Here is a 24,055-nt window from a genome sequence, read left to right as displayed (position 1 = left end):
TTTATAAAAGAAAGCTTTCCAATTAAGTTTTTGTACTGTAATTAATTAACGTATAATTAAATCTTTTTTCTTTCTTTTTTTCTTGTTTTTTTTCTTCTCAAAAAATAAATATAAATAATGATCTTTTAATTTGAGATATCATGATATTTAAAAGATTTAAAAGATTCTCATCTCTCTCATTGTAATGGACTGAAAACCGAAGGAAAGGTAGTATTTAGAGTTGTAGTCATTGATGAAGATCTAAAAGGGAAGTTAGAAGCTTCTCTTCTAACCCATGCTTAAAAAGACTAGCTAGTATGGCTAGTATAGCCGGTCACATACCTTAGAGGGCACATATACCCTCACTCTCATCACTCTCATCACTCTAATTATTATAATCATTCTAAATAAAAAAGTTCGTCAACTTCCCCAACAGGATGATCCAATACACGCGACATCAATTCCACCCAATTCGTATTAAGAGGATCTCGTACACTTGCCTCATGGAGCAAGCCATGAGCAGCAAGCCTCAACGTAGAAACGACTGTACTATCCGAATTAAATCTCACGTCGTGGTACATAACTCTCATCATAGCTTGTCCGGCAACTCCGGGTGATAATGAGCCTGTCGGAAAGGCCCACAATACCCTCGCTTGATCTAGATCGCCTTTCACTCTCAAGCTGCTAGGGAGATCAAGCAATTCTTCATCACTCATTGATGGATATGTCTCATCGATGAATTCCCGTGTGATTCTCTGATAGTCTGGTAAGATCTCACCTATAGTTCTTCCTTGAAGTATCGCCGGATCACATGGCTTGATTTCCACATTAGGCTTTTTAGCCTCCATTTTAGTCTTAGTTGATAATGGAGATGGTCTCATAGAGGAGGTAGATTTTCGTTTCTGTATGCAGTAGCAGGGACAGTAACTTTCACTGGTGCGAATCTCTTCTCTCGAGAGCTCGTCGGGCTTTCGTAGTAATTTTCCCTCCCGGCACATACCTGGCAGTGATGACCTTTACTTGGTGATTGGAATAAGCCTTGTGGTCATTGGCGATATGCTGCGGTGGTCGTGGCTGTAATTGAGGGCGCACCGATGGATTGCGCAGAGGCAATTGAGTGAACTGACTAAGGGTGTTGTTTTGAGTATTTGGAGGCACAGATTTAAGACTCGTAGTTTCGATTCCTCCACGCGACCCCTCATGCTCACCAACATTGTATTGCTCTCATCCACTACCGATCTCTGTATCTTCTCCGTAAAAAAATGACATTGGATATTTTCGAAAGTTCCTTGTGATTATACGACCATTTTTGTTATTCGATTCTTCTTCGGTTTCGACATAGCCCAATCCGCGCTTGTTATCTTGTCCGAATAACATGAGAGGCTTGATAATTCCGAAAATTTGTTCGCTGTATCCGGCGTTCTTCTCAAAATTGACCCTCACCCATTGGTGTCACCTTGGATCCATTGGATACCCAACACTCTTCCACCCCATTTTGTTTAGCAACTTTAGGCCTTTTGAGTGAATTTGCGGGAAATAAATTCTGTCGACGATTGACAATAAGATTTGGACATCGGGGTGAGTTTGCTGGAAATAAATACTGTGGAGGATTGACATTAACTTTTGCACGTCGGTCTTTTCAGCAACCTTCTCTCTTACTTGCTCACTTCTATCTCCTTGACCTTCCCACTTGACTCCGCCGTCATTCGAATCTGTGTCAGAACCTGGGAGTACGTTGAATCACGTCCAATGCTTTTCTCCCATCTCTTGAATGCCACGTATATGCCAACGTGTCTGATCGGATGTCATCTTCCCCGTTTCTTCGGCATAGTCGATAATCTTCCATACCAAGCACCCCTTCAATCTCTTCAAATCGTATCCATGCAACTCCCTCAATACCATCTCCCACTTCCGATCCTCCTCCTCCGTTCAATCACTATAATCAAACTCCATGCGAGGCAGTTGTGCCAATCTTCCCCCTTGCACATCTTGTTGTCTGGCATGAGATACAACAGGGTGCCCGTAAGCTCTGGGATCGAATGCCAATTGCTCGCCCATTCAAATTTCCGCATCCTTCTGTTCGTCGTTACCATTGCTATCGTCAACTGAAACTTCGTTTCCTTCTTGTCCACAGTTGTATTCGCTTTCGGTCTTCCGATCTTTCGTATTGTCATCCACTTCCTTTCCCGCAACATTTTTGATTGTAGAAAAGAATAATTAAGATAGACCACAAAGTTTAGTTTCAATCGGAGCGCAATCATTGTTGTTACTTCGATACAAAGTTTAATCAGCGCGCATTTCTGGTTGTGATTTTGATAGAAAATTTCCCCGAAGCGACGCAAACTATTGCGCTTTGTTTATCACCTCACCTCCGGCAATTAATGTAACCTTATGAGCGAGTGTTTATCTTGTAACTGCCTACACGAAAAGGCTGCGAACGAGCTTCAAACGTAAATCATAGCAATTTGACTATATGTGTGTTTTATCCAACAATACAAATTTCTCAACCACTTGGGCTTGTTTTCTGCATACACACTTTTCCAATCTCCTTTTCAAATACCTCACAACCAAATTCGAGGTCGTGTACACTCAATATCAAAGCACCGGCGATCTGTGTAATGAAATTCACGCACCGTTCGTTCATGAGGAGATATCCATCATTTCCTCCAGGTTTACCTTACTTTAAGGTGTCCTCATCATCATTGTCCAACTTCTTGCCTCAAATTGTAAGATCGATGACCTGGTCCTTTTCGCTTTTATATATGGAACCAGTTATGGCGACTATGTGCTGGAGGCTAAGAAAGAAGGAATCGCAGAAATCGAGCCACCTTACCGTTACTGGCTGAAGAAGTTCAATGAAGCTCCGCCAAAAAAAACTATACGGAAAATAATTGACGAGGATCTATTCAAGTATGTAGAGACGCACATGACTGAAGCGCAGATCGAACTTCAAGGGTTCGTCGAGGAAGCATGCAGGTTGGTGGAGCTCGATCATTTACAACCTCGCTCAAACCCGAAACTCGTTGCCCCCCAAAACGTTCTGCAAAGAACAGTCAATTCTCACACACACTACATCGACATGAAACATGCTGCCAGAAACGCCTGCCAGTGGATATTCAGAAAGGATCGCGATGCCTTTCTAACACTCATTAGATCAACACTCGTAGAAGTGGAGATGTACGGGACTGGTCCGGATGGTGTTACAGTAGAAGTTTTTACAACTGGTGTTTACGACCTTTTTGACGCCCCGTCTCAAGAGTCAGTCGAAAGGGTTCATTCTGCAAGATCTCTCTTGAATGGGCAGGCGAACGGACCAACTTCCTCCGAGGCAGTGAAATATCTAAATATCAGCAACATCTGGAGACCTTGGCTGCCGGGTACATCACCAACACTCGTTCTTGAAGTATTTCAAGTTTGCGGGATTGTATGGGCCAAAGCAAAACTTATGCGAAATTATGGTGCGATTCTTGGTTGTCAGATGGGTCTTGGTAAGATAGTTCAAGCTCTTGGAGTCATTCGAGCCATGGCAGACGATCCAGAGGTGGCGAAGAAGTGGAAACCAAAAGTTACCTTGATTGTGGTTCCAGCCAATGTGTTGACCTCTTAACACAGCAAAATTACAAAGTTCTTCCCACACCTCAACGTAAAGCTATACGGTCCTAAATCGAAAAGGATTACAAAGAATGATGAGTTTTTCACCAAGGCGATGAAAATCGCAGATCGATTTTATTGCCCAGTTTCAACTTACCCATCTTACAGGGAACAGAAATGGCGTATGTGGAATATGTTGTGAAGGAAAAGGATCCGGTCAAGTCTGCTCAGAATATGGGGAAATTGTTGAAGCAAATATTCTGAAGAATCACATACGACACGGTTATTCAAGTTTCGTATGGCAACCGCAAGTTTGGAGAAGATATACCTCCATTTCATAAGGGTAATAGCACGTTGAAATTTTCGGCGCAGGGTATGGAGAAGTACTTGGACTTGGTTAAGCCAGTAGCCATGAAGCTTATGACATATGATGAAGGAAGGAATGGCGGGTCCCAAATTCGATTCCATATCAATGTCTTCCGTACACTGCATATGATGAATATTTGGGCTTCACTTATGTTCTTGGACGAGTGGACCGTAAACGACATGAGTGTATTCCGAAATAACAAGTACAACCTGAAAAGGTTACTTCAAACCATAGAAGACGACACCAAGTACGAATGGAGTGGCACAAAATCTATCAAAGAATCCTCCGACGTCGAGTTATTCAATGTAATATGCGAGGAATCACCGATATTGAGACGGATCGCGTTCTTGGTTGCAAATGTGGTGTTCGTGACAAAGAAAAACATCATTGTGTGGACGGATTTTCCTATCCCCCAATTCTTCATTGAAATGGTAAGAATCTTTCGTGGAGGGGTTGTGAAGAAGGGTAGGAAAGATGCTAATGTTGATTTATAGTGCTTGAAGGCAACCGGCTGTCCTTGTGAGTCGTATAACTCCGGTCTCAGTGAGGTAGAACGACAAGAATTGCTTGCTCGATTCAATTCAGGAAAAGAGGATCCATTTGTCATGATAATGTCAACAAAGCTATCGGCGTACGGTCTCAACATTCAACACAATTGCTCCGATGAGATCATGTCAGGCACTAGCTTCTCTGACCCCCAAGAGGGCCAGGAACTTGCACGAATCTATCGAATTGGTCAAACCAGAATCAGTCGAGCGTATAAGCTTGTGGTGCAGAACACATTTATGCAAGTCCGTATGAATAAACGGTATCATAAAGTTGTACCAGATTTAATAGCACACATGGCCCAGGAGGATGACATTGCGGAAAGTGATGCGGACTATTTTGCCGACATCTCGAGCCCCGAGGGCGTTGATTCTGCGCAGAAGGTACAGGATGTAGTTGAGAAGTAATAGGGAGAAGTTGAGGGTTTGGCGGATGGTGTTCCACCCTCTCCAACGTGGTTTGAAATTGTATTGCCCTGGGCTTGCAACAATCTTTTGATCGACTGGCTTTCAACCTATGAGGTGAAAGTTGATCTATCTGTAAAGATTCAATTCATATACAGAATATATCAAGTAGGTTATGATGGGATGAAAGGGCTGTAGAGCCTTGAGTTTAAAGACTTTCCTTCCCTATTCTATGATTTCGGAATTCGAAGAAAGCAAGATCTGAAAAGATTCATAAATTCAAGTAACTTTCGTATCCACAATCACATGTCTTCCTGTCATGATTTGTTTTACTATCTTCACGTGAGTAAAAGATGATGTGAAAATGTAATGGTTTCCGAAAATAGTTTTTTGAATACTCCATTGGCTCGAACATGCGTACGTAATCGCTGACCAGCACGTGGGAGAAAAAACATATAAGTGACAAATGGAGCAAACTCTGCTATAGCGCTATGTTCCTGATGTCCTGTACTCTATAATGAATGACCAGAGAATATCTGCTAACATCCCTAACCTTTGGATACGAGTTGATCGAGAGAATTAATCTTCCTCGTCTTCACGTGACCATTTTTACTAGTCTCCCCTTTGCTTCTTGAGGCTAAAATCTACTGTCTGTTTGCCCTCTCTATGCCTACCCTCTCCATTCACTCCTTTGTCATTCTATACCTCATCTATACCTTCTCGTCGACCTACTAACTGCTCTCCAGAGTATCCAATAGCCCAGAATGCAGTCCGACAATATAAGGTTTTGAATGCCTAAAAGCAATTAGAAATCTGAAGATGGTTTAATGTTCTAATCAACTTTAATATCTCACTTGATCTGGGTGTTTTAATTGGTTTGGAGATTTGATAACCTTTATTATTGAACTGCAATCCGGACTATTGTACACACTACTCCTCTCTTTTTCTTTGCCAACGTTATCACCTCCCCCTTCCTTCTTGCATATTTCAGCATTTGCTACTATCGCCGCAAATTCTGGATTCAAAACCACACTTGAATAATCTGGTTTATATACCTATAATGAATTTACAAGAAATCACCAAGCAGCACATATAAGTCAGTTTGAATCACATCATTCATGCTCTAATTTATGGGTTTTGAAACTTCTATCATTTCTAAACGCTAGTTTGTATGTGTGTAATAGAAAGACTACAGAAAGAGTCTCCTATTCAAAAAAGGTATATATACATTGAAAATAAACTTTCGTTTATTCATCCAAATCAATCTCCTCCGGGTGTGAGCAAAGTACTCAAAACGCTTATGCGTCACAGGTCTCGTCATCATCAGAAGCAGCGGCTGATGTAGCGGCTGGAGCAACAGATGTGATCATGGTGGTTGGGGAAGCAGTTGTGGATACAACGGCACCAGCAGCGCTTGAAACTGCAACGGAAGAAACAGCGGCAGAAGTAGCGGCGACGACAGAGCTAGCGGCGGCACTGGTGGCAACAACGGCGGCGGAGGTGGCTGATGCAGATGCGGCTCCGGTGGCGGCGCCGGCTCCGGAAGCGTTGTACATAGCTGGACCAGGGATAGTGTAGTCAAGGGCGGCGTAGATGTTGACCAAGATACCTGGGTCGGTAGGAGTGTAGAGAGCCTCACCGAGAGTTCCCTCAGGAGCGAGGGTACCGGAACCACTGATTTCCAAGTTGATACATTGAGGGTAGTTTTGAGCACCGTCCTCGGAGCCGGCACTGTGGAGAGCAATAATCTCATGACGAACGACATAGTTTCCAGGAGCGATATCGGATGGGATGGTAGCAGTCCAGGTGTTGTTGTTGGCAATCATCTTGTCGGAAGCCCAGGTTCCGGGAACAGTGGCGTCGTCAATCAATCCACCCTCGTCAATCTTGAAGAATTCAAGAGTGGTCTTGTCAACAGTAGCACAGTCTCCGTTGCAGTTGGCAAGGTAGGTGATGACTGGGCCGTGATGGGATTCGGGCCAGACAGTCCATTGGAAATCAATGGTGTCACCAGCGGCAATTTTAGCTGAGAGAGCAGCGTTGGTAGCCTCCTTAGCACAGATGATATCACCAGTGGCATAAGCAGATGGTGCTGTGAATCCGAGATCGAGGTTTTGGTCAGCCCAGCCGATGGAATCGGGTTGTGGGGTTTGGTATGCGTTGCTGACGAGCCATCCCTGGTAGCTATCTTGAATTAGTATTTTGAGTTTTGTAATAAGTAGAGAACGTTTAAACTTACTAGGTTCCTCCAGCTACAATACCGGAAACATATCCGTGAGCAGAAACTGCGGCAACCATGCTGGCGAAAGCGGTGAGCTTAGAGAAAGACATCTTGATTGATATTTTTTGGGGATTTGGAGAAAAAAGTGAGTGAGTTTGACAATAGAATGATAAAAAAATTCAAAAGAATTTGAGATGTTAGACCAGCTGAATGAATGTAAATGCGTAAAGCAAAAAGAGAGTGTGGTAGAGCGAAAAGAGAATGATAGAGCTTGAATGTACAAAGGCTTGCTTTGATGTGGTTGAAAGAGAAATATCGAGGAGGAGAGCGAAGTCGTCGGAATATATAAAACTTTGAATTATACCCTTGCACCCCATTCACGCAATAGTGATATGGGTAGACGCCCTACCATAATCTGTATGTATCTAATCCGTACCTCATAGCCTTGGCATCTGGTTGACACTGAGTGCCAAGCAGTCGAGAATATATTGACTATGATGCTGTTCTCATACCACTTTCATCTCTTAATTACAAGCGCTTCCAAAAGGGATCAAATATTGTTTGTAAATGGAGAAGACGATATTAATTCAATTGGTTGAACGGATTGAATTTGGAGAAAAGAGACTAGGATTACCCGCATCTCGAAACGTTTTGGGGCTCTTGGAAGCGTTTTAGATTAACTATAGGCGTGGCCGCAATCTCGTTAATCTAATGTTCCGATCTTGGTGTGGTAATAGTTTCCCCCTGATGTTTCGAATGCAGCTATAATCCGTTTCTTTTATCGTCGACTCCAGTGTTCACGACCTCCTTGAATCATTGTTCATCTGGTTTTTCAATCAATCGAGATGTACCTCCGCGTACCAAGTATAATGCATCGGATGAAGTTTTTGAAGCCTTGGAATCTTATGATACACCTGTGGCTGTGTACATCGTATTACCATTTTCGCTAATTGTTCTCCTCAAGGTCTAATTCAGCAGTGTACACCAGTCTTTAGGCGAGGAATTGAGTTTTCCGTGGAATAAGGTACATGCGCAACTTTGCGAATTAATGTTCCGATGCCAAGTAGCGTATTGAATAGACTGAAAGCTGACGTCGTTGTACTGGCAACTGACTCTTTCAATCCTTCCAGCAACACACGATAAATCCAGGTAAGCTTGCCAACCATAATCGCGGAAATGAAGTAGAATCAAATAGATTAGATGAGGATCAAAGTGGGTTGAAAAAGAAAAAATGTGTGACGAAAATTGATTAATAATCCAGGGGTACACCCGGGTTTCCAAATAGAGAAAGACGTATAGTTTCTAACCAGTAATGTCAGCAAACAGTATCTTGGCGTGTGGCTCTAGCGCCCAATTTATTGATTTTCTCCGATTGGTTATTGAGACGTTGGTGTTTCAAACAGAACTCATGCTCGCCTAACGTTCAACGTCAGTCCATAGGGAGGTGACTGGTGCTTCTTCGAGTCTGGTCAAATGAATCAATAGAATCCAGCATCAACGTTATGAAACTTTCGATGAAAAACAATGTCGTCTTTGAATGTTACCCCCTATATGTAGAATGAACTATATGAATCTTGGCAAGCGCTTAATCCAACTTCAATTAGCAAAGGTTGCGCATTCCACCCTTCAAGTGTCCTCGAAGCGCCCGTGTAGTCCGACGATACCAGGTCGCAAGGAATGTCCCGCGTTGTTCCTACAGGTATCGATGATTGAAATGTTCAACAAAAAGGTTTTTGATTTCAACAACATGTTGTGTAAAAGTTCTTGGCTGCGATGGAAACAGGTAGTCTTTTATACAAAATTCAAACCCGTACGAGATGTTGTGGACCCATTAGATTTGTCTTAATTGTAACGCATACGTAACCTTTCCGCTGGGTAATGATATTAGCTGCTCATATCTGCTCATATCTACTCTCCTTTTCCGTTCATCACATGACTACCTGGCCGCGTCATCTATCCCGATGTTCAAGTCACATGAATTCTATCATCTCTGGGGTGGCACCACAATGAAAAAAAGCTCTAGCCTAATTGTGTTCTGCGTTTCTTTCTGCGATTTATGCACCAGCAAGAATTGTTTTTTCTATAACTTGAAAGTCGAGGGAGAGGTCCACACCTTGGCCATGTATGGTTAGCTTCTAGCAGGTGTCATGAAGCAAGTTTCAGTGGTCAAGTAGGCCTGGTTATTGAGTCATTGGAGAAAATTGAGGCCTACCGATTCAGCTGGAAGAACTGTGGATGAATGTTGCGGCGCAAGCTTTCAAAATACATGATGAAAGACATGAGGAACATCGTAAAATTTACTGCTCGATGCTGGATGAAAGCTACGTTATCCCGTTCTCAGATGACTTAGGTCACTTTTCAGAATTTTTAGGATGAAGGTCTGATCTGTAGACCACTTAACGGCCTTATTGTGAAGTAGTCATTTTTTCCTAATATCTGTTCACTCCAAAGGTTTGTATCTGCACCGCCATGGGTCTTACTGGAATAATTGGAAAGTAAGCCTTTTCAGACAGAAGGAATTCAAAAGAGAGATCTTATTACATAGATACGGGTACCTATATAAATCCAGTTCTCCTTGAGAAATTAATCTTCACTTGCACGAGACTTACAATGTTTTCATCTCCTTACGTATAAGTCTTTCTTTTTTTATCACTACTCCCTGTCATAATCACGCCTATCATCTTCTATCAAACAGCTCTTTGATAGAATCTCTATAAGTAAAATCTTACAATAAGAACACATAGTTCGGATTCTCGACAACAAGTTAGGGCTATGAAGAGAGAGAAGCAGCAAGAAATGCCTAGAGGCAATGGATCTCTATATGTAGAGGAACCAAAATTTACATCAAAAAAGGAACCAGAGCTAGGTTTGGAGCATCCACAGCCGAGAAAAATAGAATACACAGCCGCGGGAATTTCTCGGGCTTTTGGACGTATGGATTCCGAAGTGAGCCAAGGGAATGAAGCTCATCGTCAATCGGGTGCAAACGAACACTCGGATGCCAGAAGTAACACTCCAATTCAACAAAGATCTCGTCCTGAACAAAAAGCAATCTCGACTCACATCTCTTCTAAAGGGCCCAATAAATTCAAAGTCCTAAGAAAGCCAATATCGAAAACCGCAGTAATCAGGAAGAATGTTACATGTCCCAGCGAAGATGATTATGGAGACGCCCTAGTAGCCGGCACATATTACAATTCCCGGCCTCCCCCAAAAGATACAACATCCTCACAGTCTGGATTAAAGCACAAAACTTCAGATATCCAGAAAAGAAGCCCAAGTTATCATGGAGCCCAAAGTTCTGTAGGGAGTGGTTCCGATGGCGGTCCGCCCGTACGCAGGGAAAAGACTCGTGCTGGAGATGAAATCACAAAATCTACTCGGAAGCAGAATCATGGAACCTCTTATCCCAAAACAAGAGAAACCCCGTCCCAGCCGCCGCGTAGTACACGCAAAGAGGATAACACTTCTCAACAGCATCCACAAGCTTTAATGCCAGGGCCTGTAGCGGATCAGCATCGTCGTCCCACTCCCACAAATATGCAAGACTCTAGACAAGTGCCAGGTTCGGTGGGAAAATCTCATCCAACTCAAAGACATAGTATTGAGCCTCCCGTAAAGTACAGCGGTTCTCAAAGGTTCAAACGAGACGCTGAATTATTCTTATCGGTGTAGGGTGAAAGACACTAGCGGTATGATAACACCTTGAGTTTCATTCCTAGGGCACATGCAAGCGGAATCAGCGAGGATCTTATTAGACTATAGTCTGATTTTGTGATAACATACGCATCGAGTTCACATTGTAAAGTGGTAATACCATGATTGTAGATTATGATTCTGACTTTTGTCCCTTTCATAGATAATTAGTGGGAATCCATAAAAAAAATGCAGCGTTTCTATAATGCAAATCGTGAAACCCTAAAAGATCCCACACACATCCAAATGTTATGTTCTTGTAATCCGAGGGGTACCACTACGAAAGGAAGATCAAAAGACCTTGAGATAATAGGATGACGCAACCTATAAGCTCAGAGTTAGGTACAAAAGCGTCCACGTCGGTGTCGGTAGTCAATAGGGTATAGATTTTTTTTAGTAGTATCATAATCATGACGTATGTAGCAGAATATTTTGAGGGAGCATCGTATGCACTTCTCACAAAGCCAATGAAGAAGCAGTCCCAAATCAGATATCCCCAGATCGACTTCTCGGGTCTTTTAAAAGTCAAATAGAACTCAAGAAACTCAATACCACCAAGTACAACATCAAGCATTCCACAAATGCATTATAAGGTTTAAATAATGGGGCCATGAATGGCCAAGAAGTGGACAAAAACTAGACAGCGCCAAGACCAAATCATCCTCATACAAAATGGACGAACACCCCCAACAACAAGATCATTGACTTCAAAACATTATTTCTGCCAGCCGAATCCAAATTGAAACACAAAGACTAAATACTCGTCGCGATACCAATGTGGGAAACATCGAACAACTCAAGACTGGAGAAGCAATCGGGAATGACAACTCAAAAGACAATAACAGCCCGGGAACAAAATACTTATACCGTTAATACGAATGGAACACTTGTATCCTCGATATATGAAAGATGAGACATTGAGAATCAGGGGGCTTCTTCGTGGGAGAAGGTTATTGAAGTCAAAACGGGCAATCATTCTTCCGATAGGAGTATTCACCACCATTACCATGACGAGATCGCTTCAATACTGGCCTCTTGATACGAATTCGAACCAATTGATTTGAAAATATAAAATGAGCCCACGCGCTCACGGAAATGTTGACGGCCAAAACAGAAAAGTCTTACACGGTCGATGCGAGCTCCTTCGAAAAGTCATCACATTCGATCGAACGCACACCAGCGTGCATGCAGCAACATGTGCTTGTCTTCTGATGCTTTGTTTTCAATAATTTCCATGCAATGAGTGGTAGAATATTATGCTAAGATTTAGGAATGTGGTCGAGACTTCACGCTAAATTCTTCCTCCCCGGTAGGGTGGCATATCCCTTGTAAATGTTCTACAACGTGAAGAGGCTACAGATTGAGCAAGCCCTCCCTGAAGCTCAAGAGCCATCCACAAAAATCAACTAGCAATAAGATCATACAGAGCCAACTTCGAAGCGTTTTGCCAAATCACCGCCCTTTCATATCGTAGGTTCTCTCACCCATCCCAGGAAGGACCCAAGCAGATTCTCAAGTGCTGTCGAGCTGCCGCAATTCCGAAATAAATGAATTGTATACACTTGGAGGCTATTTTTGGATTCCAGCGCCAATACTATCAATATTCAACGGCGCTTGCTTCCTGTTTCCGAATCAATAATCGCCATTCGGCACCAAATACTACAGGCAGGGTTCCACTCAAAGTCTCCTTCCAGAGTGGCTCAGAATCAATGTTCGAATGGTTGTCCGAAATGAATGAATAACAGAAGGCCATATCGAGTCTCTTGGATCTTTATCCGACGTATCGAGCGAAGACGTAAATGATGAAAGAAATTGAAGACCCTCAGTTTGCTACACTGGGACAGTCGCAGCTTGACTCGCGAAGTTAATATCAATTAATCGGAAATCATGGACAGCGAATTGCTTCTTTTGGTACTTCATCCTGGCGACAACAGCATCATACCCTCCAAAAACAAAACAGGCATGCAATCTAGAGCCGCCCCTTTCGACTCAATTGACTTCCCTTATCCTTCTCCGTAAGTGGTGGAATGATGGAATTTGGTGCACGGGGCCGGAAGTTTAATAAAGCGACGTCGTCAGTAGTTTCAAAGAAAGTTTATTACCTGGAGGATTATTGGATATTTTATTGAATCTCTTCATCTAGACTGTTCCAGTGAACGTTTATTGGGTGGGAACAACAGATACTTCCCATGCATTGGTAGCATTGCACGGTCGAAACGACGACAATGCGAACACAGACCAAGTCTGTCACTCTGTTAGTGTAGAGTGAGCCCAGGATGGAATTACAGGGGCTAATTAAACGAGATCTGTGTTTCATACCCTTACCAGTGCTTCAAAGTAGTCAAATCCCCATAATTCATCTAATCTCCTCTCTTTTCCATCTGAGCAATTCGGATATCGGTCAGATTGAAGTGGGGAGGAAAGCACTGGAAGGAATTGATTCATGTATGGGTCATCACCCTTTCCAAATCAAAATACCCTTGCGAGCAACAAATATATTACCAGTTACCGCCTTGCATACTTCTTTTGTTCATTCAAAATCATCCACAAACAGATTTGATCCAATCCGATCCAAGCTTTATGACGGGCATAAGCGTTGGATCATGTTTCTAGCCCTTTGGTGAATGCTCCCTTGACTGCCTCCAAAAGCAAAATCTGCTTGTTCGATTCGTGGATGACTGGGATATCTAGTTTCTTGTACACAGATTGAATCTCCACAACTAACCAGTTCATCTAATGGCACAGTGCTAGGTCCCATTCCCCAACTTTTGTATAAGTATCTTTCTCTTGGCCAGTTTGACTTCGAATTCTTCATCGTTCAAGCAAACGTTTCTTTCTTTACCCATCACATTCATTTACACAGTCCTCGGTGACTATCTACATTCATTACTTCATTGATTGAAGCTTATCAACAACTTTTCAAATCCAACGCTCATTTTTTCCACCTCACGAAAAACTTCCAAACACTTTTTCCATCAAAATCATCAATCTCAAGATTTTATCATCAAAAATGTCTTTCTCCAAGATCGCCGTTGTGGCTGGTGCCGCTTTTATCTCTGGTGTTGCTGCTCACGGACGTGTCCAAGGTATCACTGCTGATGGTGTTTGGTAAGTAAAACTCAAATAAAGTTCTTGGGATAAAAGCTTATATTCAAAAAGGTACGAGGGTTACAACCCAGCTTTCCAATACGAGCAAGTTGCACCAGTCGTTGCTGGATGGTCCGACCCAACTGATCAATCGAACGGTTTCATTGCACCAGATGCTTATGGTACATCCGACATCATCTGCCACTTGGCCGCTACCAATGCTCAAGGATACGTTAATGTCACTGCCGGAAGTGAGGTTAACTTGCAATGGACCACCTGGCCCGATTCGCATCACGGTCCAGTCATCGGTATGCTCATATCAAATCTCTTTGCATATTCTTCTCACTAATCAATATTTTAGACTACCTTGCTGCCTGTACTGGAGGTGATTGCACAACTGTTGACAAGACCACCCTCGGATTCTTCAAGATCGATGGTGTAGGACTTATCGATGATTCCACCGTCCCAGGTACATGGGCATCTGATCAGCTCATCGCCAACAACAACTCCTGGTCTGTTACCATCCCAGAGTCCTTGGCACCAGGTGGTTACGTTCTCCGCCACGAGATCATCGCACTCCACTCCGCTGAGCAAGCCGATGGAGCTCAAAACTACCCACAATGTATTAACCTTTGGGTTTCCGGCTCTGGATCTGCTGTTCCAGCTAGCGCAGATACCACTCTCGGTACGGCTCTTTACACCGAGACTGAAGCCGGTGTCAACGTCAACATCTACGCTTCCATTGCTTCATACGATGTCCCAGGTCCTACTCAATGGGCTTCCGCTACTGCTTCCGTTGCTCAAGGTAAGCTTTCGATTTCCTCTTTACAAATATCTCTCTTTGGATCATAATTTCTAACTCAATCTAGGTACTTCCGGAGCAGTTGCCACCGGAGCCGCCGTCGTTTCTTCAGCTGCTTCTTCAGCCGCCGCCGTAGCTACCTCAAGCGCCGCTTCATCGGCCGCTGTTGTCGCCTCTTCCTCCGCTCAAACCAGCGCACAAGTTGCCGCCGTCAGTTCCGCTGCTCCAGTAGCCTCCTCCTCAGCTGTTGCCTCCAGCTCCGTTGCTAGCGTTGCTTCATCAGTTGTTGCCAGTTCCGCTGCATCAGTTGTTACCTCAGCCCCAGCTGTCACCTCGGCACCTTCAAACGTTGTCACTGATATGATCACCGACTACGTCACTGTTACTGACGTCGTAACTGTCACCGTTACCGCTGCATAAATTCTGAACCTCTTTGGTTTAAAATCAGCACCTCCTTTTGACTAAAAATCTTTTTGATGATATTTTGATGGTTTATTTTTGGATCTGATTCGGGCTATCGGGCATAGCTTGGATGGAAAATTTATGAGCCGCATGATGAGTTGGATAGGCTTCATGTCACTTTCTTGTATATATTATGTCCTGTATAAACAGAATTGAACATTTTTCGAGCTTAAATTTTATTATTGTTTGTGACGCTAGTTGGACGTGAAAGCTTGAGAACCTGCTATACTGTTGATCCGCACTGATGTTTCAAATGAGGGATGTGTTGCTAAAATCACAATACCCAATATTTATAACAATTCCAGACATCAAGAATCAGCGTTTTTCGTAGCTCATCCAACGCTTTATGATTAAGTGGTCCTAAGTTAAGATTTCTTTCATATGATCCAGTGAATGCCAACTCTCTTCCAAGTCAGGAACAAACTTCCGTCGTCTGATGTATATAACCGTTTAACACTTCTTCACTTTCTCCCGCATGACTCCTCGGCAGCAACTGCTGGATGTTCTTTCATGCTCTTAAACAGAATCTGTATTCTACGCATTCGGTGCACGTAATTGGTATGGTTCTCGGCGGGAATGATATGTTTGGTCGCGCGTGGTTTTTTGTGGTTTTTCGTGGTTTTTCTCTCTCGGCCAGCAAGAAAGTTTTCTAACGACCGTTCGAGTTCGAACGAGATATTTCATGTAAGATAACAATCAGTCTGTTAAATGATAGCAAAACCCGTAACATGCACAGGACGCCCAGTTTTGAGGCCTCGAATAGCTCGACTCGAACCTTTTTCTCTTTAGGAAAGTTTTAAAAGACGTCCGGAATATGTTCCCCATCCAATCCCGGGAAATCGCTGCGGATTGTAGTGTGCTGATTCCAGGCAGAGACAGTATTTCTTTTTATACTTGGAACATTTTTTGCGAGCGAACCAACTCTACCAGGTTGGATGACTTGACTTTCGCGTCTTCTCGTCCGAGTATAGTATTCAAAGTGCTTCTACACCATCTAAAACTGAGTACAACCCCGCAATATTCATCTTCCAGCTCTCAATTTCCAGACTTACATTGAAACTACTGTAAGTATCGTTTTGAAGAAATCTATGCTGATGTTCCGGTTTGAGAGCTGCTGAGGAGATTTCTTACAGTTGCTTGTGCTGGCGACAAGAAACTTTTTTTTTTTTCTTTTTTTTTTACGGCAATAGTCAAATATCTCTCTCGTCAACACTTCTCGGGAGGAACAACAGCAAGAAACGAATTGGGATCTACAGAGCCCATGTGTCTTTCAAACCAAGATGAAGATGTGTAGACTATTTTGAATCTCGAGCTTGGTTGGAGATGAGTACAAGGTAAACTCACGTAGATTTAGAACCTTCGATCTTTTCCTGTTCGAGCTTTGGACTGTAGTTTGCGTCGTCAAGTTTGAAGATGAGATATTTATACCCCGAACTGTATGATATCAAACGAGAATCACCTGTCATCTGGTAGAGAAGGAGCGTAACCTATGTTGATCACATTGAAGTGATGGTTTTGAGCTTTGGGAAGAAAATCTGCAATAGTGAATGGTACTATCCAAAGGCCCTAGAATCATTCTTACCCGTCTTATCTTTCTGGGACAGTAATGGAAATGTCAAGTCTACTCGATGGATTATCGAAAACTCGTGCAATTTATATCTAATCGGGAATGTTCGAAATACTCAGATAGATAGAAGGTTTGGCCCAGTCTTATATAAATTTCATGCATTGCCCAATTCGAGTTGAAGTTTAAAATACATAACCTGTTGCTATAGTTTCTGTTCGAGAGCTCTGTCATGAATGATCCAAATTTCAATCGAAGAAACGATTTCATTGATGATGAGATTTGATCGAATCTTATTCACGTAAAGCCAAACTACGAGTTGACTTTGTCATTGTTACGGCATAAAAGATGTCTAGAACAAGAATGACAACAATCATCTATTGAAAATCGTATTGGTTGAAATTTTCGGTTAAGCAAAAGTGATGATGGAAAAGTTCATATGTATCATGGCATTACATTGATTGGCGACCCTGTCCATAACATAGATATTGCGACCAGAGGAGTTTTGATGATCGCAAGTCCGGCAGACTCACATGCATTTACTGCTACTAAGAACGCAAACGAGTTCATAGATAAGGTATATGGATCTCACTGTCCTTTTGATCTCTAATGTGCTTTTATTGTCACTAACTTTTAGCAAACATAGCTAGATTTTTGTTTTAAAGTCTTCGCAAGGGGCACTGAAAAATGCAGAGAAATCTTCCAATGAGGCATCAGCACCAAAGAATGTCGAAGAAAATATTAGCAGCGTTTCTTCACTGATACTTAACGAATGTTATGTAAAAAGGTTCAAATAATTTCTGCATATTCAACAGAAGCTGATCAATTTCTACTTTAGTTGCTGACTGTTTGTTATCGATTTTCGAGATAGCCACGGAAGAAATGCTGTTCGGTCGTTCAGAAGTCACCCGCATGCATACAAACATTGATTGGACTGCTGAAAAGCAGTTGTTGGTCGAACATGGAGTTTGGGATGATATGAGTGAGAAATTTGTCGACGATTTTGACAAAGTTATGGCATCAGTCGAGAAATACAAGGAGGAAAAGGAGAGGGAGAATGATATTAACGAAGAGGGAAAGGCAAGAGAGAATGAAGAGAGAATGAATGAGAGCAAGGTAGAGAAGAACATGAAAGAGGCAGAGAAGGACATGAAGGAGGCAGAGAGAAATGCGGAGGGATTGGCGGATATATCTCAAGGTGATACAAAAAGAGGTGATACAGATGATGATGGACAAGATTCGGGAGTCGAAGCAGGTGCCAGCAAAGAAGTGAAGAGAAAGAAAAAGGGAAAGGGAAAGAAGAGAAAGGTCGAGCATGGAGAAGAATCTGGTTCCAAAAAGCAAAAGGAAGGTGAATGGAAAGAGTTGCGTGTATCCGATGGAACAGAAGATCTCATTTGAGTAACTCATATCCAAACATCAGAGATCTCTTAGGAAACGCACTCTGCAAAGATCTGAACATATCAAAGCAAGATAGATCGAGTTCAATTCATATATAGAATAGGTCAAAGTGGGCTATGGCTGGAGGAAAAGGTTGTGAAGCCTTAAGTTTACAGACCTTTTTTGTTTTCTGATTTCAGAATTCAAAGAAGAAGAAGAAGAAGAAGAGATCTGAAAAGATCTGCAAATTCAAGTAACTTTCTTATCTACAATTAAAGATGCCTCTGCTATGATTTGTCCTACTACCTTGATGTGAGTAGAGGAACTCGACTTTCAATCAGGATACACGGAGGTGGTTTTTGGTCATCGGTGGTATCTTACGAGGACGATGTGAAAATGTAATGGTTTCTGAAAATACTTTTTCTAATCCTCCATTAGCTCGAGCTTGCGTACGTTCTCTCTGACCAGCACGTACGTAAATTGGAACGATGAAGGGTATCGTGCTATGTGTTCTTGCAGTGTCCGGGTCGGCATCTATCTTATCTGTTTCAAAAGAGCTTGAAGAAATCGGCTCATGCACTAAGCGTAGTATTTTAGAATCATACATTCTTGCGCCAAGATCCTGACTGGCTTCGGTAAAGCTAGCGCTATCTATAATAATGTGTTGTAGCAACGAGCGATGGGGAAGGCAACTTGTGTTCTTACATTTGTTGCAGATAGCGTTCGCTGGAGAAACAAATTTGAAGAACCAACTCGGTCCTGTGCATGACGTGGGTGACGGTAATTAAGTACTGTTGCTATACACAATGGTGATAACGATCAGTTGAGAAGAAATGACAAGGAGTATCGTGGTCTGTTCCAACTCCGCACCCACAGACAGATAGATCTAGGAACGGGGTGGTGACGGGCTTTCAATGTGCAGACAGTTTCCTACTTGAAATCATCTCTCATCTTATCCCGGTATGTCCAATGGTCGGACTGCAGTTCAACAATGTAGGGATTTGAATATCTAAAAGTAATTAGATATCTGAAAATGGTTTAGTATTCTTACCAAATTTAATATCCTGATTGATTTGAATATTCTAATTACTTTTAGATATTCAAAACCTTAAATTGTTGAACTGCAGTCCGAACTATTGAATGCCCTATCTTAACCCTTAGCAGAAAAGTACTTAATTCTTCATAATACAAGTAGCAGCATTTCTATATCGGGAAACAGAGGACTAGAAGGCTCAAAGCTAAGACCGCATTGAAAATGATGGTCCGTCTGAAATTCAGAAAGGTGGATATGGATAACTAAATCTTGAATTCCTGAAACGGGGGTGACTATATAAGCTTTCAAGTGATGATCATTCTCTTCGTTTTGAAATCCGCATTGGATCGTACGAAATAAGTTTTTTTGGTGGAAGCAAAGACCTCATATGTGACCTAAGGTTAAAATGTACAGCAAATTACTCTTATACCCCTCAAATATCATTTAATTACTCTTATGCCCTGAAATTCAGAAATAATTTACTCTTATGTCTTTTAGATTCTATTATAGATTCTATTATAGAATCTAATCTAAAATTATAGAATCTAGCTATTTTAGATTAGATTCTATCTTTATCAAAATCATATTATAAAATCTATCTTACTTTCGCTTATTATAGAATCTATACTTTTAATTATAGAATCTATCCTTCTATTATTTATTATAGAACTTATATTTTTAATTATAGAATCTATTTTTCTATAATTCTAATTTTAAGATAGATTCTATAATAAAGTAATTTGTAATTTTTGTATCTTCTTTAAATATAAAATCTAGTTTCAAAAGATTAGAATCTATTCATTTGATTATAGAATCTATGATAGATTCTATTATAGAATCTAAAGGGTATAAGAGTATTTTTTTTTTCAATTTTAGGGTATGAGAGTAATTAAATGATATTTGAGGGGCATGAGAGTAATTTGCTGTAAAATGTATAGTCAGTCGAAACGTACAATGAATCTTTTTGGGAGAATGAGGAGGGGGTGCACTTCACATAGTCAAGATGTATCGATGAGATGAAGAAAATGGTAGCAAGAGTGCAGCGTTCATGAATTCAATAGAAATTTGTTATCGTCGTTACTTCTATATCTCATTCTTGGTCTTAATCATCACATTTTGGGAGGAGCAAAACGCATGACTTTTAGACATCAGCTTCACTACTCGTAGGAATATATCTGGGTATCAAGAAACTCCCCAATTCAGCATTTTCTTTCCATACAACGAAGGCATTTTGTGAGAAATGTAATCATGCCTTGCCCTGTTTCCGTCAACGATATGCATCCACCATCTCAACTCCAGAATTTGAGGAACGGCAATCAAGAAGAGTGTTCTGTAAAGAACAATGAAATCTATTCCAATCACTCTCAGGTTAAACCACGCCGATTCATTTAACATACAAATGACAAAGCTCGGAGAATGTCTCATTAGGAATACGAGATAGTGGAAATTTCGGAATTCCGGAAAGTGTAAGAAGAGATATGTTGGGGAGGGAAAGGGGGGCAATATGTGACGCTGTGTAATTAGCTCAAGACAGAATACATATGTGTTAGGAGATAGATCTGCTGTATTTGTTTGTGTATACTGGGTCTATCTTCTACTCATTTGACGTTTCAAGCTATTGTGGATCAGTTTGGGAGTGATATAGAATGGGCCACATGAAATGATATAAATTCAAGTTAAATGATGAATTCATAAATACGACAGTGAGAATAAGCGTATGACAATATGAATGCAGAGATTGCGCCTATGAAACCACCTACCCCTCCTTTAAAGATCCAGTCAACAAATAGGTTTGCGGTGTAAATATCGAGAAACAAGAACGATCAAAGAATAATCTCAACGGCTAAAGATTGATCTATTGGAAGGGGGAAGATATCGAGAGCTTCTAGGGTGCTATCTATTCGAAGAACCAAGCAAACACTAGAGAAGAGCATACAAGTAAGTGTAAGTTTGAATTGTGGCGTGAAGAGATAGCTTAAGATGCTGAATGAAGGAATCTGGAAAAAGAGATTGTCTTACTTTTGATCGGATAATATATATGCGAGGGTGAGATATAAAAGACCTTAATGTCTACGATACGTGAGAAGGGTAGGGCTCACATATTTACTTCAAGAACGCTCATAGAGGAGGGAGGGTTGGCCAGGTCTCAGTTTGTTTTCCCCTCAAGTCTGTATCGAAAGAGAGAATTGTGATTGAAAATTCTTAGCAATTCATAGCTTGTGCAGACTGATAATGCTATTAACGTGGATGATGAGAGGTTATGCATATAGACAGCGAAACTGCACTGGTAGGTGGCAATAAATCCAAACTTTTGATGATGAGAAAAAGATGAAAGAACCTGCGGGGCCGAAGTAAACCTTGGGATAATCACGAATTTTAATTCGCCAAGGGTCGACTCGAAGCCTTTCACTCTGTGCTTACCGCGTGGAGATAAATCATGATACACATAGTGAAAAGAAGAAGACGAGTCTTTTATAAATATACAACTAAATAATTACAATGAATATCCCTTCCATCTTCCACAAACATATCTTCTTTCCCCGCACATGAGACCATTAAACTCTTTTCTCCCATTTAAAAAACATTTTTTCCGGATGTAACAACTGCAGTAGCAATCTAAACCCGGTATCCTCTTTGATCAACAACTTCAACCTCTCAATTGCATCCTCCTCACTCTCGCCCTCAAGCTGTACAGGCTTGACCTTGTAATCTTTGAAAAGTCCCACCAACACCCCAACAAACTCAACTTGCGAGAATTTTCTCCCGGGACAAACTCTCACACCACCAGACCAAGCAATGAACGGATTGTTTGCCTTTGGAAATTCCATAAAGGTTTCAGTAGCTGGGTTTGAAGGTGATGAAGCGGGGATGATCCAGCGAGAGGGCTCCCAGGCAAGTGAATTAGAACCCCAGTGACGGGGATGGGTGTGCATGGCTGAGTAACTGGGGATGATCATGGTATGGGGTGGAAGGACGTGAGTTGAGTCGTTTACTTTGAGCTCTCGGGGCTCGGGGCCACTTGTTTTGACAATGGCTACGGGAGTGAAGAGACGGACTGTTTCGTACTATGAGAAGGGTCAGTATAAGTTGGGAATGGTTATGAGTCTAGTGAATTGGTTGTAAATGATGACTTACAGTAACAGCCAAACAACGCTTCAGACGAGGAAATATTTCTGCATAGTTTGAAGTTTCTGGGTCTTGGTCCCCGAAAACTTCGTTGATCTCTTCGGCAATCCAATCTTGAACATCGGGACGAGTAGCTATCATGGAAATACCAAAAGCCAGTGTATTAGCTGTGGTATCATGACCAGCGAAATTGAAGACGAAAATGTTTCCGTAAATTTCTTGTTCCGTCAAGCCACCTTGGCTGGAAGCTTCCTTGCTTTCCGCTTGAGACGCGCGCACAAGTGAATTCATCAAGTTGTTTCCATGTGTGTTTCCGTCCGCGGCAGCTTTCTTTCCTTCTTCGTATGCATCTGTCATGTAGTTTTGGAATGTGACAGTCGCTTCATGAAGCGGTTTCCAACTTTTTGGCAACCACCATTTGTCCAAATTCTTTGGGCCCAGTACAACCAAAGCGATACAGTTGTCCAAAATCAATTTCAATGCATCTCTGATATTCGCAGAGCCTTGAGTGTCAGATTCTTCTTCTGCTCCTTGATATGGATATGATTTTCCAAAACCAGCACTAGACATCACGTGCAATGACAACGTGCGGACATCGTCGCCAATGGTATTGATGGAGGACTTTGATGACCAGTATTTTCGCATTCCTGTTGCTTGACGAATGACTTCGGACCAAACAATCTCATTATTGTTCTCGTTGAAACAAGTGGCGGTGATTTTGCGATGACGCTGCCATTGTGTTCCTTCGGTTGTCCCGAGATTAGGCCCAAACACGTTCAACATCGCCAACATCTCCGTTGGTCTGGTGAATTCTTTACCACGTGCATTGATATCAATCAAAGTCTCTGCATTGCAAAGTTGTAGCCAATTTTTGCCCGGGGTGACGAGAATAAACGCATCGCCTATCTCCTGATGAGCTTTGTATCGATCGTGAATTTCCCATCCTCGATAATTGAACCGAGTAAAGTTTTTGGTGAAGGGTAGATTTTTGAAGTATGGCAAGATCTTGGTATCAACGGCCATCCATAGAGGATTGCCGGAATCAATAGGCAAGATAACGATGGGTAGACCAGTTGTCTTGGCTTTATTGTAGTTGACAGCTAACGAATACAGTACGTATGAAATCCATGCTGCCACCGGGAGGATAAATCCTAAGAATAACGAAAAACCAGCCATGATTGACGACTGAACAGCAACAAAAAGCAGCAACTTTGACTGGCAAAGACAGAAGATATTCACAAACCAGAAGGCAATAATTTCAAAGCTTTTCGCGTTGATGACCATTGTTCGGGCCAATTGCCCATAAATGGAAATATGGGACTTTTCGTATGGGTGTATCCACAATTGATCAAATAAAATGATATTGAGAGCAGTCGAGAGGCACAGCGCTTAAAACAAATTACACGAAGATCATTGGACGCTCGAGAGAAATCAACCTCGCGTCTACGCTTGTAAGGGTTAGGGAAAGCTACTAAGCATTTTGCTTGTCATTATGGGGTGGTGTGATGTTGTCGTTCAAATTATTCACAAGCCATTATCTATTATACTTTTTCTACCTGGGTATACAATTAGATATTAATAGGCCAAATCATTCTAGTCCTAATGAAGCAACACAAGGGATTTTTTTTGTTAATTAATCACAAATTACAAATGGAAAATCCTTACATCTCACATCAGATGAGGCATAAGCACTTATAAACAAGCCGTTGCATAACCGGCACATGTATTTGCAGCCCCCAAATCACAAACGGGAAACGGAGCAAATCACCATTCAGGAAGTTACGCAACCATATTACC

At 41.8% G+C, this 24,055-nt stretch overlaps 8 protein-coding genes across 9 annotated transcripts; 5 read left to right on the top strand and 3 right to left on the bottom strand.

Annotated features, from left to right (window-relative positions):
* Positions 1-190: 190 nt before the first annotated feature.
* On the bottom strand, positions 191-911 carry BCIN_09g06780 (hypothetical protein). The gene is made up of 2 exons (XM_024695322.1): positions 322-911; positions 191-240 (listed from the first exon to the last, which is right to left on the bottom strand). Exon 1 carries the CDS (start codon positions 858-860, stop codon positions 378-380), a length of 483 nt encoding a protein of 160 aa, XP_024551116.1. The 5' UTR covers positions 861-911; the 3' UTR covers positions 191-240; positions 322-377.
* Positions 912-2,587: 1,676 nt separating this feature from the next.
* Positions 2,588-3,613, top strand: BCIN_09g06770 (hypothetical protein). The gene has a single exon (XM_001553188.2). It carries the CDS (start codon positions 2,906-2,908, stop codon positions 3,584-3,586), a length of 681 nt encoding a protein of 226 aa, XP_001553238.2. The 5' UTR covers positions 2,588-2,905; the 3' UTR covers positions 3,587-3,613.
* A 131-nt stretch (positions 3,614-3,744) lies between these two features.
* On the top strand, positions 3,745-5,186 carry BCIN_09g06760 (hypothetical protein). Of its 2 annotated transcripts, XM_001553189.2 has the most exons (2): positions 3,745-4,368; positions 4,432-5,186. In XM_001553189.2, the coding sequence occupies exons 1-2, from the start codon at positions 3,946-3,948 to the stop codon at positions 4,888-4,890; spliced, it is 882 nt and encodes a 293-aa protein (XP_001553239.2). In that variant the 5' UTR covers positions 3,745-3,945; the 3' UTR covers positions 4,891-5,186. The 2 variants fall into 2 exon arrangements, with proteins under 2 accessions (XP_001553239.2, XP_024551115.1); XM_024695321.1 differs by having other exon boundaries at positions 3,745-5,186.
* An 839-nt stretch (positions 5,187-6,025) lies between these two features.
* Positions 6,026-8,278, bottom strand: BCIN_09g06750 (hypothetical protein). Its single transcript, XM_001553190.2, has 2 exons — positions 7,127-8,278; positions 6,026-7,071 (listed from the first exon to the last, which is right to left on the bottom strand). Exons 1-2 carry the CDS (start codon positions 7,216-7,218, stop codon positions 6,186-6,188), a joined length of 978 nt encoding a protein of 325 aa, XP_001553240.1. The 5' UTR covers positions 7,219-8,278; the 3' UTR covers positions 6,026-6,185.
* Positions 8,279-9,855: 1,577 nt separating this feature from the next.
* On the top strand, positions 9,856-11,039 carry BCIN_09g06740 (hypothetical protein). The gene has a single exon (XM_001553192.2). It carries the CDS (start codon positions 9,881-9,883, stop codon positions 10,781-10,783), a length of 903 nt encoding a protein of 300 aa, XP_001553242.2. The 5' UTR covers positions 9,856-9,880; the 3' UTR covers positions 10,784-11,039.
* A 2,197-nt stretch (positions 11,040-13,236) lies between these two features.
* BCIN_09g06730 (hypothetical protein) lies at positions 13,237-15,322 on the top strand. The gene is made up of 4 exons (XM_001553195.2): positions 13,237-13,912; positions 13,964-14,199; positions 14,253-14,696; positions 14,761-15,322. Exons 1-4 carry the CDS (start codon positions 13,815-13,817, stop codon positions 15,111-15,113), a joined length of 1,131 nt encoding a protein of 376 aa, XP_001553245.1. The 5' UTR covers positions 13,237-13,814; the 3' UTR covers positions 15,114-15,322.
* A 1,833-nt stretch (positions 15,323-17,155) lies between these two features.
* On the top strand, positions 17,156-18,237 carry BCIN_09g06720 (hypothetical protein). Its single transcript, XM_024695320.1, has 3 exons — positions 17,156-17,296; positions 17,366-17,498; positions 17,558-18,237. Exons 2-3 carry the CDS (start codon positions 17,492-17,494, stop codon positions 18,118-18,120), a joined length of 570 nt encoding a protein of 189 aa, XP_024551114.1. The 5' UTR covers positions 17,156-17,296; positions 17,366-17,491; the 3' UTR covers positions 18,121-18,237.
* A 3,254-nt stretch (positions 18,238-21,491) lies between these two features.
* Positions 21,492-23,775, bottom strand: BCIN_09g06710 (hypothetical protein). Its single transcript, XM_001553198.2, has 2 exons — positions 22,268-23,775; positions 21,492-22,197 (listed from the first exon to the last, which is right to left on the bottom strand). Exons 1-2 carry the CDS (start codon positions 23,540-23,542, stop codon positions 21,688-21,690), a joined length of 1,785 nt encoding a protein of 594 aa, XP_001553248.2. The 5' UTR covers positions 23,543-23,775; the 3' UTR covers positions 21,492-21,687.
* Between the last annotated feature and the right edge of the window lie 280 nt (positions 23,776-24,055).

The sequence above is a fragment of the Botrytis cinerea genome, chromosome 9 (assembly GCF_000143535.2).
Source record: "Botrytis cinerea B05.10 chromosome 9, complete sequence".
Taxonomy (NCBI): Eukaryota; Fungi; Ascomycota; class Leotiomycetes; order Helotiales; family Sclerotiniaceae; genus Botrytis; species Botrytis cinerea.
Note: the sequence above shows the minus strand (reverse complement) of the source record. Positions and strands in the feature narration are given on the sequence as shown.

What these genes read in the sequence shown, in the direction of transcription:
- BCIN_09g06760 (XM_001553189.2), top strand. Translation starts at nt 3,946, where the DNA reads ATGGAGAAGTACTTGGACTTGGTTAAGCCAGTAGCCATGAAGCTTATG. An exon ending in CCCAATTCTTCATTGAAATG is followed by an intron (nt 4,369 to 4,431) that starts GTAAGAATCTTT and finishes GTTGATTTATAG; the next exon opens with TGCTTGAAGGCAACCGGCTG.
- BCIN_09g06730 (XM_001553195.2), top strand. Translation starts at nt 13,815, where the DNA reads ATGTCTTTCTCCAAGATCGCCGTTGTGGCTGGTGCCGCTTTTATCTCT. An exon ending in ATCACTGCTGATGGTGTTTG is followed by an intron (nt 13,913 to 13,963) that starts GTAAGTAAAACT and finishes ATATTCAAAAAG; the next exon opens with GTACGAGGGTTACAACCCAG. An exon ending in TACTGCTTCCGTTGCTCAAG is followed by an intron (nt 14,697 to 14,760) that starts GTAAGCTTTCGA and finishes AACTCAATCTAG; the next exon opens with GTACTTCCGGAGCAGTTGCC.
- BCIN_09g06740 (XM_001553192.2), top strand. Translation starts at nt 9,881, where the DNA reads ATGAAGAGAGAGAAGCAGCAAGAAATGCCTAGAGGCAATGGATCTCTA.
- BCIN_09g06750 (XM_001553190.2), bottom strand. Translation starts at nt 7,218, where the DNA reads ATGTCTTTCTCTAAGCTCACCGCTTTCGCCAGCATGGTTGCCGCAGTT. An exon ending in ATTGTAGCTGGAGGAACCTA is followed by an intron (nt 7,072 to 7,126) that starts GTAAGTTTAAAC and finishes AATTCAAGATAG; the next exon opens with CTACCAGGGATGGCTCGTCA.
- BCIN_09g06710 (XM_001553198.2), bottom strand. Translation starts at nt 23,542, where the DNA reads ATGGTCATCAACGCGAAAAGCTTTGAAATTATTGCCTTCTGGTTTGTG. An exon ending in AGCGTTGTTTGGCTGTTACT is followed by an intron (nt 22,198 to 22,267) that starts GTAAGTCATCAT and finishes CCCTTCTCATAG; the next exon opens with TACGAAACAGTCCGTCTCTT.
- BCIN_09g06780 (XM_024695322.1), bottom strand. Translation starts at nt 860, where the DNA reads ATGAGACCATCTCCATTATCAACTAAGACTAAAATGGAGGCTAAAAAG.
- BCIN_09g06770 (XM_001553188.2), top strand. Translation starts at nt 2,906, where the DNA reads ATGACTGAAGCGCAGATCGAACTTCAAGGGTTCGTCGAGGAAGCATGC.